General features: G+C 42.1%; 1 protein-coding gene across 2 annotated transcripts in view; it reads left to right on the forward strand.

The window, feature by feature from the left end:
* The first annotated feature begins 4 nt into the window (after window positions 1-4).
* fam114a1 (family with sequence similarity 114 member A1) overlaps window positions 5-20,863 on the forward strand; it is a 60,632-nt gene continuing 39,773 nt past the window's right edge. The window contains exons 1-6 of one of the 2 annotated variants that reach the window (XM_078546246.1): window positions 5-113; window positions 3,313-3,720; window positions 9,352-9,436; window positions 9,623-9,739; window positions 13,137-13,237; window positions 13,636-13,770. In XM_078546246.1, the coding sequence (XP_078402372.1) occupies window positions 3,325-3,720; window positions 9,352-9,436; window positions 9,623-9,739; window positions 13,137-13,237; window positions 13,636-13,770 (834 nt within the window). In that variant the 5' untranslated portion in view covers window positions 5-113; window positions 3,313-3,324. The remainder of the gene's footprint in view (window positions 114-3,312; window positions 3,721-9,351; window positions 9,437-9,622; window positions 9,740-13,136; window positions 13,238-13,635; window positions 13,771-20,863) is intronic. The other variant, XM_078546238.1, reaches the window with a different exon arrangement.

Below are 20,863 nucleotides of genomic sequence, written 5' to 3' on the forward strand. Positions count from 1 at the left end.
GTGTAGCACACAAGGTTCCGGATCCAGGATGGGTCCGTCCTGTCGACGTGGCGGCGCCGAGAAGGGCGGGGAGAGAAGGAGAGCAAGGGAAGCGAAGCGGCGCGCGCGGACAGGTGAGCCTTGAGCCCTCGGGCGTGGGGTTTAAAGTGTAACGGACTCGGGTGGAGAGAGGGGCAGAGCGTTCGCGTGACTATTGCTGGGCTCAGCCCGGATTGGAGGAGTTTAAATACCGAGCGCTGGAAGTGGGTGGGCAGCAGCAGCAGCGGCAAAATGGGGCATCACACACCTGAGATGGTTTTAGGTTCTGCCTTTGGATTGATGTTAGGACAAAGTAGGCTATACAAGTTTTAGGCTCACTATGACTGGTCTCCAGTAATTTTACAAGTTGTGTTCATAGTGCTATACAAATACATATTAAACTGACTCAGGGAGACCACTACGAAATTTTGGGTATTGATTTTTAATATTTGCATAATTACAATATTGAAAGAGTCAGTTGCTGAGCAACTTGCATTTATATAAGCACCTTGAAAGTTGTATAACAACCCCCAAAATGCTAGAGTGTTATTTACCAAAATCCTATACCAAGCCAGATAAGGAGATATTCGAGCAGATGTCCAAAAGCTTGGTCAGCATCCTGAAGGAAGAAAGCGAGAGCCGGAAGGGTGTAGGGAGGGAATCTCAGAGCTTACGACCCAGGCAATTGAAGGTACAGACGCCAATTATGGAGTAAATCAAATCGGGAATGCTCCAAAGACCAGAATTGGAGGAGTGCAGATTTTTAAAAATTCTATCATGGGATGTTGGCATCACTGCATCATCAGCATCCCTAATTGCCGTCAAGAAGGTAGTGGTGAGCTGCCTTCTTGAACCGCTGTAATCCATCTGGTATAGGTAGTTTGTTAGGAAGGAAGTTTCAGGATTTTGATCCAGTGACATTGAAGTAATGGCAAGATAGTTCCCAGTCAGGATGGTGTGTGGCTTGGAGGGGAACTTGCAGGTGGTGATATTTCCATGCGTCTATTGTCCTTGTCGGGTGTAGAGGTTGTGCGTTTGGAAGGTGATGTTCAAGGAGCCTTGGTGAGCTGCTGCAGTGCATCTTGTATATGGTACACACTGCTGCTATTGTGCGTCAGTGGTGGAGGGTGTGAGTGTTTAATGTAGTGTATAAGCTGCTTTCTCCTGGATGCTGTCAAGCTTCTTGAATGTTTTTGGAGCTGCACTCACCCAGGCAAATGGAGAGTATTCCATCACCACCTAACTTGTGCCTTGTAGATGGTGGACAGACTTTGAGAAGTCAGGAGTTGAGTTCTTTGCTGCAGAATTCTCAGTGACCTGCTTTTGTAGCCACTTTTTTTATATGGCTGGTCCAGTTTAATATCTGGTCAATGGTAACCCATAAGGATGTTCATAATGGAGGATTCAGTGATGGTAATGCAATTGAATGTCAGGGATAGATGGTCATCGCCTGACCATTGTGTGGCCTGAATATTACTTGCTGCTTATCAGCTCAAGCTGAATGTGGTCCACGTCTTTCTGTAAATGAACACGGACTGCTTCAGTATCTGAGGAGTTGTCAATGGTGCTGAACATTGTGCAATCATCACCAAGTATCCCCACTTCTGACCTTATGATGGAAGGAAAATTATGTTGAAGCAGCTGAAAATGGTTGGGCCTAGGACACAATCCTGAGGAACTCCTGATATCCTGGAACTGAGATAATTGACTTCCAACAAGCACAATCATCTTCCTTCGTGCTAGGTATGACTCCAACCAATGGAGAGCTTTCTAGCTGGTTCCCATTGACTTCATTTTTGTTCGGGCTCCTTGATGCCACGCTCGGTCAAATGTTGCTTTGATGCCAAAAGTTGTTGCTCTCACTTCACTTCTGGAGTTCAGCTCTTCTGCCCATGTTTGGACCAAGGCTGTAATGAGGTCAGGAGCCAAGTAGCCCTGGCGGAACCCAAACTGATCGTCAGTGAGCAGGTATTGCTGAGTAAGTGCCGCTTGATAGCACTGTTGACGACACTTTCCATCACTTTGCTGCTGACCAAGAGTAGACTGATGGGGTGGTTATTGGCAGGCTTGGATTTGTCCTGCTTTTTGTGGACAGAACATGCCTGAGCAGTTTTCCATGTTGTTGGGTAGGTGCCAGTGTTGAGCTGTACTGGAACAGTTTGGCTAGGTGTGTGGCTAGTTCTGGAGCACAAGTCTTCAGCACTACAGCTTAGATGTTTCAGAGCCTATAGCCCTTTTAGTATCCAGTGCCTTCAGCCATTTCTTGGAGTGAATATAATTGGCTGAAGACAGGCATCTGTGATGCTGGGGACCTCAGGATAAGGCCGAGATGCATTATCTACTCTGCCCTTCTGGCTGAAGATTGTTGCAAATGTTTCAGCTTTGTCTTTTGCACTGATGTGCTGGGCTCCCCCATCATTGAGGATGGCGGTACTTGTGGAACACCTCCTCCAGTTGTTTAATTGTCCACCACCATTCACAACTGGATGTGGCAGAGCTTTGGTCTGATCTGTTGGTTGTGGGATTGCTTAGCTCTGTCTATCACTTGCTGCTTCCACTGTTTATCATGCAAGTAGTCCTGTGTTATAGCTTCACCGGGTCGGCACCTCATTTTTAGGTACGTCTGGTGCTGCTCCTGGCATGCCCTCCTGCACTCTTCATTGAACCGGGATTGATCCCCTGGCTTGATGGTAATGGTCATGTGAGGAAAATGCCGGGCCATGAGATTACAGGGTTTGATTGAATACAATTCTGCCCAAAGGACCTCATGGATGCCCACTTTTGAACTTGCTGAATCTGTTCTGAATCTATACTGTTTAGCATGGCGGTAGTGCCACACAACATGATGGATGGTATCTTCAATGTGAAGAAGGGACTTCATTTTCAGAAGGACTGCGTGGTGGTCACTCCTGCTAATACTACCATAGACAGATGCATGTGCAACAGGTGGATTGCTGAGGACAAGGTCTATAAGCACTGGCAGCAATGACGAGTTGGCAGCTCTCAGTGGGCAGGACTTCTGTTATTGGGAGCCTCAATTGCATGGAAGGCCCAAAATGGCCACTTAAGTACCTGCAGAGCAATTAATTCCATTGGGCTTCCCTCACAGAACTGATGGTGGTTTCCCATCAGTTCTCCAAACAGTAAGCCTCGTTGGCCCTACTAAATCCGACCATGGCACACTTTTGTAATTTCTTTAATGCTTGCTTATTTGTGTTTTAAATGCTTCAATTGTCTACTTTTGAGAGATTTAGAATAAATATGAGTGGTAATAATCAACATTTTATTTGACAGGTATGATTGGCAATGTCTGAGGCAGAGGATGGCAAAAGGGTTGATATTTCAACTGCGGTGGCAAGCTTATCTATGGAAGACGGGTTCAGTGTGCCATCTGAAAATGGTGCTGATGTTCCAGCCACTGCACCATCTTCTCAAGTAAGTGATTCTTTGGAGTCTGGCCCTAGTCAACTGCCAATTGACAGTAGTAACTCAATCCAACAAGACACTGAACACCATTCTGAGGCTGTGACTGAACTGAAACAGAGTGATCTAGTAGAAGAGGCTGCAGCAAAAGATCCTCTGACAGAAGAGACATTTAAGAGCATATCTGTTGAGTGTAAAGAAGCAGTAAGTCTGGAATCAGAATTCAGCAGACCTCAGTCTTTGGATGAACATGCATCAACTGAGGAAAATGTTACTGAGGTATGTGGTGCAATTGAAAGTTAATTTTAAACAATCAGAATAAAGTTAGTTCTCATTACCATGCAAGTTTCTAACTAAGCTCTGTTGAGGTCATTCCATTGACAGTATATTGTGCTTCTTATCCTTGTGAGCAGTATATTTCTTGGTAGCTAGAATGGAAATTTACCATTGCTGATGACCGAATAGGATGTAAGCTAATAATGTATAATAAAATTAAATTACTGGAGTATTTTAATAAATCATCATCACTGGAATGGTTAAAATCTGCATTCAGTGTATGCATATATATACTTAGTAATGTTCTAAATAGTCTAAACAAATCTTTAGCTAATAAAGGATTTCCATCTGGCCATCATGCTTTTCACAAACATGGTAAAAACCTAAAATATATATAATGGATAATTGGTTTATTATGCTTTATAAAAGTCTAATTGGCTTTTGTCTGATTTTGATCCAGTATATGAAAGTTTTGAATATGTTTCACATCAGCAAAGAATTGCATGCACATTAGGAATTATTTGTTTGTGTTTATTTTTGCACTATCTAGCTAAGTTACTGGATAGCAATCAGAATTGAGAAGTCTGTGTCTTTCACCCCCCTTCACTGACATAGACATGCCAAGGCTAATTGTGTTCTCCAATGCTGACTAACAGAATTCTTTTTCCCAAAATAATGAATTCCCCTGGTATTTGATGATTGCAATGTTAACCATTGAGCATTCTGATTTCTGTGTGTTATCAGTTGGCTTCCATTTGGAATAAATGACAAAGCCATACTCCTGTTAGTTCGGACATTATCTGAAACATTCAATCCTGGTTTTATGGAGGATGGGTTACATATACTTTATTAATAGCAAATGATGTGGAGTCATGGTTTTCTATTTTTGACATAGCAAGACACTTTGTATGATGCACCTGTGGTGATGTAACAGTCATCAGGTTCTACAGCAAAGGTGCCAATTCTTAGATAAATAAAAACACTTCGGATATGCTTCATGCCACATTTATGTTGATTGTCTCTTTGTTCCCCTCTAACCCCACTCCCTAAACCTCAGCTGTAGGGCTGCATTTTCATCCTCAAGATGGGTAGCAAGAGTCAGGAAAATTCCTTGCTCGGCCCGCCTGTCTTGGAAGAAAGTTCTAGAATACAAAATGAGGCTTGGCTGAGAGTCCAGAAACCTATTAGCCTTGTTGAAACAGCTAAGCCCCAGGGAAAACATTGCTTGATTGACTGTCAGCTCTGGATCTCTCACCTATACAGTCAATTGCATAATGTTTATTTACACGAGATAAAGAGGTTTTAAGTGCTTGCAGTTTCTTCTGTTGAATAGTTAAAGAGTCTGGATGATTGATACTTTTATTCGCCTGTAGTAAAAATGAAGTTTTTCCTAAGAAAGTGGAAAGTTATGAATGAATGACTTTCTTTTAAAGCTTTATTTATTCAACATACTGTCACTATAGGGCTCATTGTTTCTATACAATGTATATGGCATGGAAGTGCCGTAGCTTGACATGGGCATGCAAGGCCATGGGGGTGGGTGGGGGGCATTCCTTAGTATGAGGCAATTAAGAGGACTTTTCAACTTATCTTGTAGGCTATGGTTCACATCACCTCTGAGGTGCCGTGAACCATGGTTCTTTGAAATGCTGGCCCAATTCCATAAAAATTGTGGAAGACTAGGACGTAACTATCTCCACAATGGAGCGGCTGGATCAGAATTGCAGGGCGTGGGCTCGCCATCTGAACCAGTGTGCACATTTAAAAGGCACTACTAAAAATTGAAAACCCCAGGAATGGGTTTGAGAATCCTAGATTTGGGTCCTGGCCCCCAATTTTAAAGGGTTGTGGAGTTTCCTCGACAACCCAAAAATCAAGCCCTATGACCCAAACATGAGATAAAAAATTTCACTTAAAAAAAAAAATGCCAATAGAGCAAGTGAAAATTCAGTTAAAAATCTTTTGAAGATTCTTCCGCATACAAGTTAATTCCAATGTCTGGTCCTTTCAGAACCTAAAGTAAGCATTGGTGAATAAATTCTGCTTAATAGCACTGTTCACTAGTCCTTCCTTCACTTCTCTGATGATTGAGATTACTGTAGGCTGATGGAGTGGTAATTGGCCAGGTTGGATTTCTTTTTTATTCATTCATGGGATGTGGGTGTCGTTGTCTAGGCCAGCATTAATTGCCTTTCCCTAATTGCCCTTGAGAAGGTGGTGGTGAGTTGTCTTCTTGAACCGCTGCAGTCTATGTCCAGTGCTGTTAGGGAGGGAGTTCCAGGATTTTGTCCCAGTGACAGTGAAGGAACAATGATATATTTCCAAGTCAGGATTGTGAGTGGCTTGGATGGGGAACTTCCAGGTGGTGGTGTTCCCATGCATCTGTTACCCTTCTCCGTCTAGATGGCAGCAGCCGTGGGTTTGGAAAGTGCTGTCTAAGGAGCCTTGGTGAGTTTCTGCAGTGTATCTTGTAGATGGTGCACACTGCTGCCACTGCGCATCAGTGATGGAAGGAGTGAATGTTTGTGGTTGGGGTGCCAATCAAGTGGGCTTCTTTGCCCTGGATGATGTCAAGCTTCTTGAGTGTTGTTAGAGCTGCACTCATCCAGGCAAGTGGAGAATATTCCATCACACTCCTGACTTGTGCCCTGGAGATGGTAGACAGGCTTTGGGGAGTCAGGATGTGAGTTACTTGACATTGGATTCCTAGCCTCTAACCAGCTCTTGTAGCCACAGTATTTATATGGCTAGTCCAGTTCAGTTTAGGTTAGAGTCTCTCTTTTTGGAGATGGTCATTGCCTGATACTTGTGTGGCGCAAATGTTACTTGCCACTTGTCAGCTTGAGCCTGGATATTGTCCAAGTCTTGCTGCATTTGGACATTGGCTGCTTCAGTATCTGAGGAGTCATGAATGGTGCTGAACATTGTGCAACCATCAGCGAACATTCGCACATCTGGCCTTATGACGGAAGGAAGGTCATTGATGAAGCAGCTGAAGATGGTTGGACGTAGGACATTACCCTGAGCAACTCCTGCAGTGATGACCTGGAACTGAGATGATTGACCTTCAGCAACCACAACCATTAGTTGTTTGGTAGTAAAGAACTTTAGTATTGCCGAAAAGAAGAGACATTTTTGTTGAAGCTTTTTGTCTTGTACTTGTCAGGACAATTCGCAAGAAAATACCAAAATCAGGGAAACAACATACTTTTACTATATAAGAGAGTGCTGATTGGTTGGCAAGTGGACTCTGGTAGAGACGCTGCCATGGAAAATGAACCAGTTGAAATGGACTGACAGTTAAATGGAGTTTAATATGGGAAAATGTGAAGTTGTTCACTTTGGCAGGAAGAACAAAAAAGCAGAGGATTACTTAAATGGAGTACAGCTGCATAATTCTGAGGTGCAGAGGGATCTAGGTGTTGTAGTACATGAGTCACAAAAAGTTAGTATGCAGGTACAGCAAGCAAGTAAGAAGGCTAATGGAATGCTCTCCTTTATTACGAGAGGGATTGAACATAAAAGTTAGGATGTTATTCTTCAGATATAGAGGACATTGGTGAGACAGCACCTCGAATACTATGTGCAGTTTTGGCCTCCTTATTTAAGGAAGGATGTAAATGCATTGAAGAAGGTTCAGAGGAGGTTTACTAGATTGATGCCTGGAAAAAGTGGGTTGTCTTATGAGGAAAGGTTGGACAGACTGGGCTTGTTTCCACTGGAGTTTAAAAGAGTGAGGGACGATTTGATTAAAGTATACAAGGTCCTGAACGACCTTGACAAGGTGGACGTCGAAATGATGTTTCCTCTTGTGGGTGATTCCAGAACTAGGGAACACTGTTTTAAAATTATGGGTTGCCTTTTTAGAATGATGAGGAGAAATTTTTTCTCTGGAGGTTGTGCGACTTTGGGATTCCCTGCCTCAGAAGGTGGTGGAGGCGGGGTCATTGAATATTTTTAAGGCAGAGGTAGATCGATTCTTGTTAGGCAAGGGAATCAAAGGTTATCGGGATTAGATAGGAATGTGGAAATTGTAACACATGAAGATCAGCCATGATCTTATTGAATGGCGGAGCAGGCTCGAGGGGCCGAATGGTCGATTCCTATTCCTATTTCTTATGTTCTGATGTTCTTAACTGCCAAGCATTGTTTGAAATTTAAACGAGGCAGCATGACTCTAATTGGTCAAGACATTGCCTTGGGGAATGACCCAGTGAATGGCTATCACTTATTGCACCTGTTTCAGCTAAACAAAATGTGTGTACATGTTCTTTCTGTCTGCAAAGAACAGGGCTCTGTGTTTTAATATATGTGGATTCCAGTACACACAAATGTGCCACAATGTGAGCCTGACTGGCAATCTTAAATTGGTTATCAGTGTAATTCTTAGCACACTGAGGATTATTTAGCAAATGTTGTCGAATTGTGGAATCACACCTAATGTTTTGAGTTTTGCAAACACTGGCTGGTTGGATACGGTCTGTACCTTGCCTGTTGCGCACAGCGGCGGGCACATGCTGTTTGATACGATCTGCCAGTCTTTGGGACATACAGCCTACATACCTAGCATCACACTGGCACTGAAATTGATATGCTACATTATTAATTTGTGTGATAGGCAGAACGTCTTTTTGGCTAGAAGGCAGCCTCCTGTAAATGGTAAATACCATTTATGTACCTCTTTTTTCAGCAACCACAGCCATCTTCCTTTGTGCTAGGTATGACTTAAGCCAGTAGAGAGTTTTCCCCTGATTCCCATTGACTCCAGTTTTGCAGGGCTCTTTGATGCCACACTCAGTCAAATGCTGCCTTGATGTCAAGGGTAGTCACTCTCATGTGAGGTGAGTGAACTCTGGAGTTCAGTTCTTTTGTCCATGTTTGAACCAAGGCTGTAATGAGGTCAGGAGCTGAGTGATCCTGGTGGGACCCAAACTGAGCATCAGCGAGCAGGTTATTGCTAAGCAAGTGCCACTCGATAGCACTGTTGATGACCCCTTCCATTACTTTACTGATGGAGAATAGACTGATGGGACAGGAATTGGCTGGGTTGGATTTGTCCTGCTTTTTGTGTACAGGACATGCCTGGGCAATTTTCCACATTGCCAGATAGATGCCAGTGTTAAAGCTGTACTGGAACACCTTGGCTATTTATGCTGTTTTTTTATGTGGACAAGACATAACTGAGCAATTTTCCACATTGGTTGAGGCCAGTGTTGTAGCTGTAATGGAGCAGTTTTTCTAGAGATGTGGTTAGTTCTAGAACACAAGTCTTTTGCACAATAGCAGTATCTTATTGGGGCCTGGCATCTATGCTGGTGCAAAGCTCAAGAGGAAACTGAGAAGGATTGTGCCTTGGCACTTATGCATCAGGAACATATTTCGGAAACCTGTGTACAAAACTTTCCATCAATCTCTGAGCCAAAATTCCTGCTATGAAGTTTTCTGTAGACAGTGTAAATTTGTAAAATCAAAGAATTTGTGTAACTATTTATTTGTCTAATATAACTAATAACTGCCATTTTATGAAATTAATGGTGGCTGTGTAGATTGTGTGTTGTCAAAGGACCTCAAAAATAGCTTGTGCTATTAAACAAATAATCGATAAACACTTTGTTTTGTGCATCAATTCTACAGGATTCAACTTCTAATAAAAGTAAAGCCTGGGGAACCTGGGGAACCTGGGGGAAATCGCTGCTGTCCACAGCAACAGCAACTGTTGGTAAGTGTCATGGGAGAAATCTAGTACTTAAGGGAACTAAAAGCACATTGACGATGGAGGTTTCCAGAGAGGTTAACATACAGGTTAACATGTTAATGCAATGGCCTTGGTATTTTTTTTCGTGAAATATACGTTAAATCATTATCTGTATCTTGAACAAATTTATAGTTATGTTTTCAACTGCAGGTCATGGGCTGAGCACTGTAATGGAGAAGGCAGAAGCATCCCTCAAAATACACAGTAGTGCTCAAGCACCTGAAGAGAGGAAACTGTCTGAGCCAGATGAAGATATCTCAGCATCAGGTAGCTGGAAAAAAGTTGGACTTAGTTTTTTTTCTTGTCTGTTTTCTCCTATTCTAAAGACACTGTGTCCTTGTTTGGGTATGCTTCAAAGGCATTGTGTGCCTACTGGTAGCCTTGCTAAAAGTGCCTTGTTTTGCAACTTTTAAATTTATCAGCAGTGATTTCATCACAAGCATCATTAACTGTCTTGTGTAGAAGTCTAGGCACCAGCAACACCTGGTCGCAGGAAATATTTAAATTATGTAAATACCTACATCAATGCTCTGCCCATTGAAAAGCCTCTGGCCTCACTCATTTTGGCATCAACCCATTGTTAATTCCTCCTATCTTGCATCAGCTTATCAAACCTTTGATGTTAAATTTAGTTTTTCCCCATGTGTTGTCTCCTCTGTCTTACCCTTGCATTTCAAAGCATAGCTATCTAGATCTAGCATATAACCATGCCTATGTGATTTTGTTTACCTGCACCCATTTACATGTGCATTTTGGCAGCTGCTTTAGATTCAAGCCCTTCACTTTAATTTTCCCCTTTCTCTTCCTTTTTTCCTCTTTTTTTATCCCTCCAGCTATCATGCCTCCATTTTTTTCTCTGCCATCAAGTACTCTACCCTCACCAACCCTAAATCTACAGCTCTCATCTTTCCTACTCTCCTGTTGTCATCCCAGGCTTGACTCCCTCCTAAATTACCTGACAGTTTCTCTCTGTGCCTCCCTTGGCACCCTCTAAAAGCCCCAGCAAGACACTTATCACTGCGCCCTAATGAGCAGCAACCCCAACTGCCCCCTCTTTCTTACAGCCCAACATGATGTGCCTGCCAAATGTTAATTTTGCTAACCTCCTCCTCATCCCTCTTATCGCCCTCAGTTCTGGCCCTGTGGACTCTGCCAGTGGATTGGCTGTCATCAATCCTCCTCATCTCCATCCAAATGGTACATTCACTTGTGAGCAAGACCCTTGCCAGCCATGAGCTTAATGGACGATGAGATTGCTGTCATAGCTTTGACAGAAATGTAGTTGAGGGGTGATAACAGCTTTTCCCCTTAATGAAGCTGTCCTGTGGCTATTTTCAACCATTTGTCCCACTCAAACTGCTGTGGCATTGTTTTAGCCCTTATCCCTAAATCATATATTTGTCTGTCTCCCAATTCCTCTGGCAATTTCTCCTCCTTTAAACATCTCACCTTGTCCTGTCCCTCATTCCTCATTTAAAGTCCTCATTCTGTACCATCCACCCAAGTATTACACCAAGTTTCTCACAGATTGATTGCCTGACATCCAGTACAAGATGGGCAAAGATTTTCTCCATCAAACTATTGGGAAAACCAAACTGTTGTCTTCAGTCCCCACCTGAACTCATTTCTAGTCACATGCTCCATCTGTTTTCCTGGCAAATGCTGAGGCTGAACCAGAGTTTTCACAACCTTGATGTTAGATTTAACCACATATACACATCATCACTAAGCTCACCTATTTCATCCTCTGTAACATTGCCTGATTCTTTTCCTGCCTTAGATCATCTGCTGTTGAACCTGTCATCCGTGCCTTTGTACCTCTTGACTGAACACTAATGTAAAAGTAAAATGCTGCAGATGCAGAAAATAAAAACAGAAAGAGCTAGAAATACTCAGTAGGTCAGGCAGCATCTGTGGACAGAAAAACAGAGTTTGATGTTTAAGGTCAGTGACCTTTCAGCAGAACCTATTGTTTAGTTATCCTTTTGCTGTTTGGGCTTTCCTTGATTTTACTTGCCAATATTTTTTTATGCTCTCTTTGCTTTCCTAATTTCCTTTTTAATTTCATCCCTGCACTTTCTGTGCTCCTCAAGGCTTTCTGCAGTATCGAGCTGTTGACATCTGACACATGCTTCTCTTTTTTTTTTGCCTTGGTATATTCTGAATGCTCTTTGACATAGGAGAGGGGACAGGATCTAGACTTGGAAGTCCCACCCTTTTCCTAATGGGTACATATTTGCTCTGAACCCTCTCTATCTCTTCCTTGAATGTCTCCAACTATCTGGCACTAATTTACTTCCAAGTAGCTGTTTCCAGTCTACTTTTGCCAAATCACATCTCAGCTTTGTAAATTTGGCCTTTCCCCAGTTGAGAACTTTTACTCTTGGTTTATCTTTATCTTTCTTCATAACTACACTAAATCTAACTTAATTATGACCACTACCATTAAAATGCTTTCCCACTGACACCTCTTCCACCTGCCCAGCTTCTTCCCCTAAGACTACCTTTGAGGTCCTACTTTTTAATTTCTTTCCCAGCTTCCTAATATCTACCTGCAGGAACTCATGAACAGGTGGTACCGTTGGAGTTGATGGAGCAGACCATGATGACATCTGGCTTTGGATGTGAGGGAATGGGTCATTTTGGGAGGATAATCACATTTCTATTTTAAAATAAGAGTCCAGTTTATTGGTTCCTGTCAAGTGTTGCATGCCAAGTAAGAAAGCATTTTTTTGGAAATAAAATTAAACATGGTCAAGTCCATGTCAGTCTCAACAATACAAGTACTGTTTGAACCTATTCCTAGTAACGGGACAGAATTTTATGTTCCGCAAGTGGGTGCACGCCCAACCTGACCGGGCATAAAATTGCACGAGATGACTGGGCGAGAGTCCTGACGTCATTGCGCACTTGTGCGATATTTCGCTTGGCAGGCGTTTGCAGCGGTCAGAAGTGCATCCACCGACAATTAAGTGGGCAATTAAGCCCATTAAGAGCGCAATTGTCTGCAATTTTTTGTGGCCCATCCAACCTTACGGTTGGCAAATGAGCAAATTGGCCAGGCAGCCTTTACATTTTTGGTGAAATTTCATCCAAGGGCAGGATGAAATCTCCGTTAGGAAATAAAGTAAAAATAAATATCTGGGGACAGCATTTTTATGAGGTATGCTTTCAGGTGCTTGATTGTGCTGCATGGACATTTTTTTTGCAGCCCCTTTTTGTGCTTTATTTTATTGTTTGCAGGCCTGTAACTCCCTGAGGCAGCTGTCTGCCTTCAGGGAGCTCTCTTGAGGTGCTCACCCATGCCTGCGGTGATGTCTTTGCCCGCCCTCTTCCCGCCCCCAGTCTGGCAGCACTGAGGTTTTCATTGCACATTTCACGCTGGCTGGTCATTAGTTGGCCAGCCAGTGTGAAATCGTGGTCGAGGGCCTGTTTCCCGACCACTTCCAAGCCCATCGTATGCGTGCGCCCGATGAGGGACAAATTCAGGCCAAGGAATGCAGAGACAAAGATACAGCAAAAAGGATTAGAAAGTGATTTATATTTCTCCATTAGATTTATTGCGGGAAATAGTTTAAAGAAATTGATAAATTGTGCAGCTTCAAGTTCCCTAATAATTGAGATATGTTGTGATTTTAATAAATTCTTTTACTTTTCTGGACAGATCCCCAAGAAGAAACCCATTCTGTAGATGCTCTGCCTTCTTCCCCCACTGCTGGATCTCGTGGCATGTTGTCAACAATTTCTAATGTTGTTCAAAGCACAGTAAGTGAAATTAAACATCCTGATCAGCATGGCAAACCTACACCATCATATTCATGCAAGATTTCTTCCTTTTTTAATCAACCACTTCCAGCCTGGTTTCATTTAGTTGAAAGGGATTAACATGTTTTTGCATAGTATTTTTCAAGCCCAACTGAGAAAGGGGGAGACATAAACACATTAACCAATACTAGCTTCCACATAACCTGAGCTTCTGCATTGCCCATTGTTCTGGAAAGAATCCAGTAGCGTTATAGGGTTTATAATCAGCAACAGTCTGATGAACATGTTTGAACTAGGTGATGCTGAATGTGGTTAGTTACAGTGTGGACTAATTTATCACTTGTAAAATGGTGAATAATTAAAAATACTACATGTTGTTTTCCGTGGTTTCTGTTTAGGGTAAGACTGTGATCACCGGTGGCTTGGATGCACTAGAATTTATTGGCAAGAAGACCATGAATGTCCTTGCAGAAAGTGATCCTGGATTCAAGAAAACAAAGATATTGATACATCGAACTGCCACTTTGTCCCAGGTATTGAGAATGAATCTCCCATTAATTGCATTTTTTTAAAAAACTGCAGTAATATTTTGACGGAACACAATGATGGAACAAGCTTATGCGCCAAAAACAAAAATACATGGAAAAACTCAGCAGGTCTGGCAGCATCTGTGGAGAGGAGCACAGTTAACGTATCGAGTCCACGTGACTCTTCAACAGAACTCGGAGAGAACAACTCAGTTCTGTTGAAGAGTCATGCGGATTCGAAACGTTAACTGTGCTCCTCTCCACAAATGCTGCCAGACCTGCTGAGTTTTTCCACGTATTTTTGTTTTTGTTTTGGATTTCCAACATTCGCAGTTTTTTGTTTTTAAGCTTATGTGCCTATTCTGTCTCCTTTTTTGAGCTCCACAATTTCTCAGAGCCAGGAACAGGGGTCTCAACAGCTACTAGTGGCTTTTTCAGAGCATCAATGAAGAATGATTGATATCTTGGATATCGGTGTTACATGATGCATTAACACAAGGAAAGGGGAGGAAAATAACTGAGGAAGGAAAAGGAATGTTGCCCTCATTTTAAAAAAAAAATACTGATGTGATGTATTTGAATGTGCACAACTGTCATCTGTGTCACAACTCACTGGGGATAGCGCACTGCAATATCAAGCCCCAGTCCTCACCAAGCTGCGACAAATGTGAAAAGTTTGATCAAACTACCTAATTGTTTAGGTTAACAGAATATGAGTACCAGGCTTGTAAACTTAATAAGTAAATAACTGTTTATTGAACAAATTGTCTTTAACCAGTGGCAAAAGAAAGAAATATGAACTGCTAATTTCTAACTCTATAACCTAAACTCTACCCCTTCTTAAATCCCCATACACACACATACAAGACACATAAGGCACACAAAAACATGGATTTTAAGGGTGGGATAAAGTTCAATAGTACCAATTTCGGAGTACGGGATTCGATGGGTTGATTTTGATTGATGTCTTCCAAATTCCTTCCAGTTCTTTGATGACATGAAGTGGTCTTCCCAGCACTTTCAGGCTTTAGTTCACTGGTTGAAAACTTGCTTTTCAATGTCTCTAATGGTGATTTTCCCCTTTTCCTCTTGACAGGTTTTTCAGAGAAAGAGCAGCTTATAGGTTTATGAGAAAAAAAACAGCTAGCTATTACTGTAGAATTACTGGAATCTTACACACACAGGAGAAAGAGGTTTTAGGTCTTTTCTCTTTTCAGGCTAGGAACTTTTTCTCTCTGCTGCATTGGTCTCGCATAAACCCTGGTCACCTGGTTAGGAGCCAATTAAAATGTTGTTGCCAGGCAGTTCCCCGTTAGACTGGACTCCTCCTCGGCACCATCCTGCCTTTCATGGAACACTCTGTTCCAGGACAGCCACATTGTATATATCCCTTACACAGTTCCAGTAGACATGTCTTTCAAACTGCAGCCATTGTAATTTTAATCCACAGTCCAACAGAAATAAAAAGATATGTTCTTTACATGCCTCCGCCCTTAAAAGACATGAAACGCCATTTCAAAAATACGTTTCATCATAAGGTATGTGACACATGGACAAAACATAGGACCTACTTCAATTCATCCTTCCCCCCACCCCTTATACTATCTTACACAATCTTCAGCATTTCTTACTCTAACTTATTTCAGCATTTTACACCTGGGACAATGCATCTGCATTCACATAATCTTTGCTGGCAATGTGAACAATCTTTACATTGAATGGTTGAAAAAATGGACTCCATCTAAACACTCTCACATTTCGAGTTTTAAACTTTTCAATGAATGCCTGCGGATTATGGTCATTGTAGATTAGTATTTCTTTGTTATCATGTCAGACATAAACTTCAAAGTGTTGAAGAGGCAACAATGCTAAAGTTTACTTTTCTACTGTAGAGTATTCCTCTGATATTGATTTAGTTTCTTGGAAAAGTACCACCCCGGCTTCTCTATCCCTAATTTATCATCTTGTAATAGGACTGCACCTAACCTCAAGTCGCTAGCATCAATTGCCAATTTAAAAGGTTTGGTAAAGTTGGGGCGGCCAACACTGGTTCATTTATTAAGATTGCCTTCAGCTTTTCAAAGGCTGCTTGGCATTCTGCTGACCATGCCACTTTTGCCTGTCTAGCAATTTCAGTATGGGTTCTCATTACAGAAGGTAGGGAGTTTTTAAATTCTTCCAAGAGAATGGTCATCTGAGGACTTCATGGGCAGAATTTTGCCCTTGGCATGCGGGATCGGCGGGGCCGGCCGGGAAGCCAACCGCCGCCTGCGAGTGACAGTGCTCCATTCCAATTAAGGCTTGCCCAGTGTGATACGCGAGCAGCAGCGCTGAGTGTTGCCTATGCAAGTGGGGGGAGGAGTGCGAGCCGGCCTAGGCACGGAGCTGCCTTGGAGATGAAGAAAATATTGAAAACATTATTAAACATCATAAAAATTTAATAAAACATGTCCCCTTATGTTACTCTGTCACATGAGCAGGGACATGTTTTTAATTAAAAATTGAAATTTTTATTTCATTTGTATTTGCTTATTCCCATGGATGAGGTTTCCAAAAGAATGCAAAGGCCGTTTAGCCTTTTCACCTGCCGGTCAACCGTTAGGTTGAACAGGCAGTGAAAAATTCAGGACGATTGTTAACTTAATGGCCTTAATGGAGCTGCAGGCTCCAGCGCGCGGCCACACGACCAAACTATCGCACAACTGCGCGTTGACGTCAGCACGCTCGGCCAACGTCATCACATGTCATTTCATGCTGGGTCGGGTCGGGCGCGCGCCCACCCTCTGAGCTAAAATTCCAGTCCATAGGTAGTTTCAACTCCTATCCAGCTGTCAAAGCTGCTTTGCTTAATCATTTCAAATTCAATGTAAGTTTGCCCAGACTCTTTCCTTCAATTTCAAAACTTATGTCTGTATGCTTCTGGGACCAACTCATATGCACTCAAAGTGGCGTTTCTCACCACATCATAATCCCTAGAAACCCCCTCTGACAATGAAGCATAAATTTCCTGTGCTCTACCTGTCAATTTGCTCTGCACGGGCAATGTCCAATTTTCCTTTGGCCAGTTCATCTGTTTAGCTACCTTCTCAAATGAAATAAAGAATGTTTCAACATCCCTTTCCTCAAACTTTGGAAGAGCTTGTACAAATTTAAACATCTCCCCACTGGGTTCTGATCTGGAAACAAGCCCTGTCTCATTAACTAGTGTCTAATTTTTAACTGGCAATATTCTAAGCTGGAATTCCCTCTCTTTCTCTTTCCTCCTTTTCTAACCTCGCCATTTATAATTCCCTTTTGCTTTCTTTCTCTCTCCTGCCTTTCTGCCTTTTCCCTTTGGAGTGCCCTTTCTCTTTCCTTTTTTGCTGCCTCTAGTTCCAATTTTTTTATTTACAACTGAATTTGAGCATATTCCAATGAATCCCCCCTTGGGAAACTCGATCTCTCAGGTATTCCTTCCAGTTTTAAATGCTGTGCTATCCCTTCGATTATATCTGCCTTCCTAGCTTTGGCAGGCAATTCTACTCTTAATTTACTTGCCAATTTGATTAACCTGGCTTCTAGGATCCCTTGTAAAATTGTCAGGGACATCTCTCCCACTTGCAGGAAAGCTTTAGCAGTTTCCAGTGCCATTTTATTTTTGAGAGTACAAACTTGGTGTTTCCTTTTAGCTTTTATTATTTACTAAATCTCCAGCCAAATCGTCGTTGTCTTTTGTTCCAAAATACCCCGGGACAAGCCCCCAAACTTTGTCACGACTCACTGGGGATAGTGGACTGCAATATCAAGCACCACTGCTCGTTGAGCCACGACAAATTTGGAAAGTTTGATCAAACCACCTAATTGTTTAATTTAGATTAACAGAATATGAGCACCAGGTTTGTATAATAAGTAAATAACTGTTTATTGAACAACTTGTCTTTAACCGGTGGCAAAAGAAAGAAATGTGAGCTGCTAATTTCTAACTCTATAACCTAAACTTGACCTCTTCTTAAATCCCTATACACACACATACAAGACACAAAAGACATACAAAAACATGGATTTTAAAGGTGGGATAAAACAGTTCAATAGCACCAATTCCAGAGTACAGGATTCGATGGGTTGATTTTGATCGATGTCTTCCAAATTCCTTTCAGTTCTTTGTTGATTACACGAGGTGGTCTTCCCAGCACTTTCAGTCTTTATTTCACTGGTTGAGCACTTGCTATTCAGTGTCTCTAATGGTAATTTTCCCCTTTTCCTCTTGACAGGGGTTTTTCAGAGAGAAAGCAGGTTGTAGAGATATGAGAAAAAAAACAGCTAGCTATTACTGTAGAATTATGGAATCGTACACAGGAGAAAGAGGTTTTAGGTTTTTCCCTTTTCAGGCTAGGAGCTTTTTCTTTCGACTGCACTGCTCTCACATAAACCGTGGTCACCTGGTTAGGAGCCAATTAAAATGTTGCCAGGCAGTTCCCCATTAGACTGGACTCCTCCTCAGCACCATCCTGTCTTTCATGGCACACTCTGTTTCAGGTTAGAAACCTTGTATATATCCCTCACACTGTTCCAGTAAACATGTCTTTCAAGCTGTAGCCATTGTAATTTTAATCCACAGCCCAACAGAAATAAAAAGATATTTTCTTTACAGCTATAGTACCCAGCAGAATTTTCTCAACATTTCACAGTATCTAATTTAATGAGCCCTTCAAATGCTTAGTGGCTACTGTCCATGCCCTATCATTACAAGTACTGATTTTACTACATATTTAGATGTCAGTTTAGAAGCTCATCTTCACTAAATGAACATCTAAACTAGACAGACACTCTTTCAAATGTCTTAAAAATGGCAACAAATTTTTGGAATTGAACAGGAACAGGAGTAGGCTAGTTAGCCCCTGGAGCCTGTTCCACCATTCAATGAGATCGTGTCTGATCTGCAGCCTAACTCCACATACCCATCTTTGTCCCATATCCTTTAATACCTTGGGCTAACAAAAATGTTCAAAAATTTTGAAATGAACAATTGATTTGTCATTTACAGAAGCAAATTTCAAACTTCTATCACCGTTTGTGTAGACTCCTGAAAGGTCTGAAAAGACTATGCCACCTGGTCCTAGACTCCCAACCAGCGGAAATAGATTTTCCGTATCTATCATTTGTTCCTCTTAATATCTTAAACATTTCAATCAAGTCGAAGGAAGACTTGCATTTATATAGTGTTTTTCAGCACCACCAGATGTCCCAAAGCACTTTACCACCAATTAAATACTTTTGGAAGTGTAGGCAGCCAGTTTGTGCACAGCAAAATCCCAGAAACAGGACTGTGATACTGACTAGCTAATTTGTTTTTGTGATGTTGATAGAGAGATAAACATTAGCCAGGACACTGGGGATAACTCCGCTGCTCTTCTTTAAAATAGTACGATGGAATCTTTTAGACTCACCCAAGAGGACAGACGGGCCTGGGTTTAGCACCATATCCAGAAGACGACACCTTTGACAATACAGCAGTCCCTCAATACTGCACTTTTTAAATTACAGGGACTATGGCCTGGATTTTTGCTCCTGAGTAAGGAAGCAGGAGTTGGAAAATTTCTTGGCTTGCCGCACCTGCCTCGGGGGAAGGATAGCTTTGAAGACAAATTCTTCATTCCCGGGGAGCAGGTGCAGGATAGAGTCAGGCCTGCCGCCCTGGATGCAGATTGGAGGCAGTCATAGGGGCTACTGAGTGCCTTGGCGGGCTGTTTCATTCCTTCACACCCCCTCACACCCTCACCCACTCCCCTGCCCACTCATGCCAACCGATGTCCACCCACCCACATTTAATGGCCTCTTATAGCCACGTACCACCTTAGTGCCAATTCATGTCTCACCGCCCACCATCCTTTGCCCTTACACCTTCCATGCCAACTCACCCAGTATCCACCATAGGTAGACCTCAGTAGTCATACTGAGATGAATTAAAATGTCTAGATATCTTTTACAGACTTCTCAATATAAAAAATAGTCCTATTTATGAAAGCCCATTCAGAACATTTGAATCCCCTCAAATACTGAATCCCTTATTAAATCACACATTGTATTCATAACCACACATCAAAGAGCTTTAACAACCTCATTGAGCTTTCACTCAAACGGGAAATTACAGCGCCTCCCCCCGCTCCCCCGCACTGTGATAATAAGAAGTTGTGGAGGGCAGCCAAGTATTAATATTGCTATAATGAAAGCACTTAGGGCTTTGTCAACAAACAGCTATTGAAACTGCTAGGACAGATTTTTTACAACTTTCTCAGACAGAGACGGGAAGTTTTTCACTGCCATTTAAAAATCTTGACAGCTTGACAGTTCTGCAGACCTTATCTGCCCTGCAAGAAAATTTACGACTTCTCTAAAGATTCGTAACTCCCACACAGCAGGTTTGGACCCTTGCTTCAGCAAAAATGGCCCTGCTGAGTTGGGGTTTCCCACATGTGGGAACCACGTCCTGCCCCGTTTCCCACCCCCTTCCTCAGCAAAAATAGGATCTGTTGGAAATGGGGGTGGGACTTCTGGATCTGGGTCCCACTGTCATTTTGGAAGATTTTCACAGTCTCAACATCTCTGCAAAGGTCCAGACCAACAACCCTAGTTTGTGTAATCTTTCCTTGTAATTTAATGAAAGAACAATTTGTTTTAAGTTATGTAGATCATTTAGATTTCTTTTTAAACCCACTTAACTACTTGATGCAGGATAAACCTCAAACAAGGATGATTTGCTCGTAAAACCTGGCACAGTACTGTAGTACAGTTTATACATGCTTCTCCTAAATATTTGCCATGAATCTGATATGCACTTGAGAGGAACAAATGTTGTGTTATTCTTGATAGTCAATTGTAGAGAAAACTGTAAATACCGGTGATAGCTAACTTGCCATTTCACATTCGGGGGCTTGTCAAGTAGCAGAATCTTTCATACTCAATTTTGGTACATGTGATTAAAATTCATCAGTCCCCAGGTGAAGGATATTATGAGGTTCAGTCGGGAAGGGTTGGAAGTGCGTTAGTGTCAGATTATAAAGGAACCCAAGGTTTATCTCAGCACAGGAACAGAAACTGGACTAGTGTCATACCATAGTAA

This window comes from Cetorhinus maximus, chromosome 1, assembly GCF_964194155.1.
Source record: "Cetorhinus maximus chromosome 1, sCetMax3.hap1.1, whole genome shotgun sequence".
Lineage (NCBI taxonomy): Eukaryota > Metazoa > Chordata > Chondrichthyes > Lamniformes > Cetorhinidae > Cetorhinus > Cetorhinus maximus.